Here is a 4,493-nt window from a genome sequence, read left to right on the forward strand (position 1 = left end):
TCTGGGGCCCCGTGTGCTGACCCAGATGTGATCTGAGAGATGGATGACCTATACCCCAAATGGACTTGAGTCTGCATCACCCAAGTACAGGGTTCAAAGGCTGAGGGGTACAGTTGAGGGTGAATGGGGCTCAGGCCCAATGAGCAAATCATCAAAGGGGGTGCCAGAATGTGGCAGGAGGGAGAGGGAGCTGTGGGGACACATTTTCCCGTGACTCCACTTCTCACCCCGCCTGGTGGGTGGAGAAGCCTTCAGGAAGGGGTGGGCAGGGAGCAGCATCCACACCCAACAGCAGAACCAGGAGAACTTGGAAGGGACCTTACTCACCCAGCAGGTGGGAAATAGTCCCAGCTAATGACTGTGTGGCACCTGGCATTTTCCCGGGTACCTTCCAAAAACCCGCTGGGACAGCCCTGACAAAGACTATTGTCATTATCAGTCTTTCTCTTGTGAGAAAATGAGATGCCCCAAAAGGCCCAGTGACGTGCCCAAAGTCACACAGCTTGAACTTTCTGCCCCTCAGTCTTTCCCACCAGCAGTGCTGCCTCCCCAGCCCCAACGGGGAACTGCTTGTCCCCAAGAGGATACCCTGCCTCCAGTAGATAAGAATTCACCATGTCAGGTAGACACCACTATTGGGGCACATTCTCCTAGGCCAGATAAAGATGCTCCTCACTGCCCTCTGGGCGGCCCCATAACGTGTGTGCTAAACCTTAGGAAGCGGGGACAGGGAGGCGTGACAGAGAAAGGGGGAGGCTGGGCAGGAGGGAAGGTCCAGGAAGAAGATATTTGCTGAGTAAGGGCCTCTGTCATTGACCAGGCCGGGAGTGGGAGTGTCAGGCTGCACTTGGGATGGATAGATTTTATTGGTTTAAAGGAGGTTTACATGATCGACCTGGGAGAAGAGTTTCCCCTGCGGCACCAGTGAGGGGTACAGACATCTGGCTGCCCCTGCCTCAGCCCCCAGGTTTCCTCCCCGCCCCCCCAAACTGAGGCTGCTGGAGCCAGTGCCCAAGAGGCCAGCTCCCCCAATGTCAACTCACCTGCTCCCAACTGTGCAGCAAACTTGCCAAGGAGGAGTTGTGGGTAACATCTCTGTTATGGTCTGATTGCCATGGCAATAAATTGTCACTAATTAGTAGTGTGGTTACCATGGCAATTTTCTAGTAATTACAGGTTACAAATGGTGGAAGGCTTCAACCCAACCCAATTAGTTAATTAGAAAGACTTAGAAATTTGTCCAAGAGGGAAATAACCTGCTTTGTAGAAAATGAAGGGAATGTGTCACAGCTTGGGAGCCAGAGGCGGAGAGGAAATTGGAGGATACTGGGGGAAGAAGGATGGAGTTATGGCGGCAAGTCCCGGAGCCCCACCTGGAATTTCCAGGGGCTCCGGCAAGGCCTGCTGCTGGGCTGGATGGAGTCTGGCAGGGCCAGGGCAGGGACAGCTGCCAACAGCCACTCAGCAGCTCCTCGGAATGGGCAGCAGTGGTGCCCAGGTTGTGGCCCAGCACCCCTCCCACTGGCTTTAGGAACGGCTTCTGAAAGCTTCCCGCCCCGCACTGGGGCTCTCCTAATGAGAAGCACTGGCCGCATCTTGAATGATGTTCCCCAGCAGCGCCGTGGACTTAGTGGCTTAATTTTTATGAGGCTCGGGCTCTCTTTGAGAGCTAATCAGTTTACCCGGGAGGAATGGGGAGGCACAAGGCCCCGTGTCCCCAAACACTGGCCTGGTGGTTAGGCTCCACCTATGTGCCCAGATGAGAAAGGCCCACTGATGTCCTTCCGGGGCCTCTCTCGGAGAACAGGAGGGGCCCGGAGACCAAGAAAACCTACATCCTCAGCTGGCACAGTCACTTTGTGGAAACTTCTGCTGCGCCCAGAGGCAGCAGGCAGGGAGCGCCTCGCCCGGCATCACTCGTGTCTGCCTGAGCTCTCTGTTATTCAAAACAAGTCAAGTTCTTCTGATTCCCGTGTAATTATTCTGCACTGAAAAGTCCTTCATTTTAGCACTTCAGACTTCGCTGTGCGCAGAAACCCCCTGGGTCCTGTTGGAATGCAAGGCCTGACCATTCTGAAATCTGCATTCTGACAAGCTCCATGCGATGCCCCCACGGCGGGTCCAAAAGCCTGACTCTGAGTAGCAAAGACTTCCCATGTAGCTCATCTCACTTGATCCCCTAAAAAACCCAGAAGCAACAAAAGCAGGTCACACTATTCCCATTTTGCAGATGAGGGAACGGAGGCTTAAAGTGTAACGCAAGTTGCCCAACGTCTTGTAAAAAGCCACGCTGGGGCTAGAACCCATGTCCTGGTCCTGGTCAGGCTGTTTTCTGCATGTATTTCCTATGTTTGGGGTGTGGTTTTCAGGGCTTTTTTTGAACCCCACCAGTTGGGGGGATTTGTTCAAGATGTCTTAAGATTGGACTTGTTGACACGGATAGCCCAAATTTGATCTTGGAGGCTTTAGATCTTAATGCTGGCTGGCTTGATTTTTTTTTTTTAGTATACTTCATTGGATGTTTTTCTTTTAAACTAAAGAAACAATTCTTGTTAGAACAAGCTAAACAATATAAAGACATTCACCAAAAAGGCCAACTATCATTTTTTCTTCCTTCCCCAAATTTGATCCCACCCAGTGGCCAAGGTGGCTCAGGGTGCAGCTTTTCCCACTTTTCCCACACTCAGGAACAAGTTTGCACGCACATGTTCAGAAAAATCATGTATTTTCCTTTTTTTTAAGAAAAGTAAGATCACACAATACAATTACTTGGCAAATTGCTTTTTTCCCCTTTTAATCCTTACCCAAGGACATGTTTCCATTGATTTTTAGAGAGGAAGGGAGAGAGAGATGAGAAAGAAACATCAGTCAGTTGCATCCTATACACTCCCCTACTGGGGGATTGAACCTGTAACCTTTTGGTGTATAGAACGATGCTCTAACCAACTGAGCCATCTGGCTAGGGCTGAAATGCTTTTTACTTAAAATGTGTCAAGGGCACTCCTCCAAGTCAATACATATGGATCTACACCGTCTTTTTAGTAGCTACAGAGTGGTTCGCCATATGGGCGTACCATAATCCAACAGCCAGTTGCTGTTGATGGACATGCAGGTTGTTCCCAATCGCTCACAATGTTGAACCAAGCAGGGTAAGCATTTGCACCGATAGCTGGAGCCTATTCCTATAAATTCTTAGAGCAGGAACTCGCCCCACATCTGTGTGACTTGGGGTGTGGGTGGGGTGTCAGGCATGGTGAGAGCTGGGTTTAGGGATTATGGTAACTCAGCCATCTCTCTGCTCATGGACTCATTCCTTTAGCACAAGGTGACTTGGTCTTGCTCCTCCCTTGCCTCAACATCCGTGTGGCCACCCTCCACATGGGTTTGGGGGACTTCAAGCCCTGATCTGGGCTCAAGGAAGCCTCTGGAAGGCTCTCCTGAGGCATCGCAGTGTGGCTTTTTGCAGGCTTCACAGGCAGCCAGTCCTCCACACAGAACAGGGGCGCTGCTTCTGCCACTGACTGTGGTCCATGTCCTCTCAGGGGGCCGGGGTGTCAGCGTGGGCCCCATCCTCAGTAGCAGTGCCTCGGATATCTTCTGTGACAACGAGAATGGGCCCAACTTCCTCTTCCATAACCGGGGCGACGGCACCTTCGTGGACGCAGCTGCCAGCGCTGGTAAGTGTAGCCGCTGCTCTGTGTCCCTCGGTCCGCCAGACCCATAGGGACTCTGGGCTGCCCCGCCTCCTCTAGCATGACCCACAGGCCTCTGAGAGAGCGGGACAGTCATCCTCTGCCCCACACAGGGGTACGTTGCTTGTCATCTCCAATTGCACCCCGCACCCCCACTCCACCCCCTGCCATGGTTCAGGCCACAGGGGTGTTTGCTGCTGGAACTCCTCATCACTCTCCATTTTCCGGCAGCTTGAATAGGCCCATGTCCCTCTGAGCTCTGATTAAGTCTCAGCATCAATTCCCCTCTCTCCACGTCCCCTCCCCACATTTACCTTAAGCATTCAGTTCAATCCAATAACCATTTATTGAGCTCCTGCTAACTGCCAGGCTGGTGCTGAGCTGGGGACACTGACCTGAATGAGGCAAAGGCCACCATACCCCGCCCTATCTTACACACTCACATAAGGCACTGCCATTCTAGCTGGGGACGCAGACAAAGACACAAATAGCTATCATAAGAAACAGGGTAAAATCCACTCAGAATTAGACTCCAGGCTTCTGGTTAGTTCTGCTTCCCTTTCTCCCCCAGGGCCTTGGCACCTGCTGTCCTCTCTGTCCGAAGTGCCCTCTCTCCCTTCTCTATCTGCAGAACTCAGCTCGCGTGTTATCAGGGAAGCCTTTCTGTGCCGCCCGGCAGGGATTGGCACTCCCTCCTCCATGTTCCCACTGCCCTGGCATGTAGCTCTCACTCAGGCTCCTACGTTGCTGTAATAATCTCTGTGTCTATAGGACCCGGCTTACAGGGCTCTACTATTCATT

The 4,493-nt window shown here is 52.3% G+C and overlaps 1 protein-coding gene across 1 annotated transcript in view; it reads left to right on the top strand.

Moving 5' to 3' along the window:
- Positions 1-4,493, top strand: part of CRTAC1 (cartilage acidic protein 1) — a 130,809-nt gene that overhangs the window by 101,774 nt on the left and 24,542 nt on the right. The window contains exon 6 of the mRNA XM_006756581.2: positions 3,543-3,677. Within this exon, the coding sequence (XP_006756644.1) occupies positions 3,543-3,677 (135 nt within the window). The remainder of the gene's footprint in view (positions 1-3,542; positions 3,678-4,493) is intronic.

This window comes from Myotis davidii, unplaced genomic scaffold, assembly GCF_000327345.1.
Source record: "Myotis davidii unplaced genomic scaffold, ASM32734v1 scaffold332, whole genome shotgun sequence".
Taxonomy (NCBI): Eukaryota; Metazoa; Chordata; class Mammalia; order Chiroptera; family Vespertilionidae; genus Myotis; species Myotis davidii.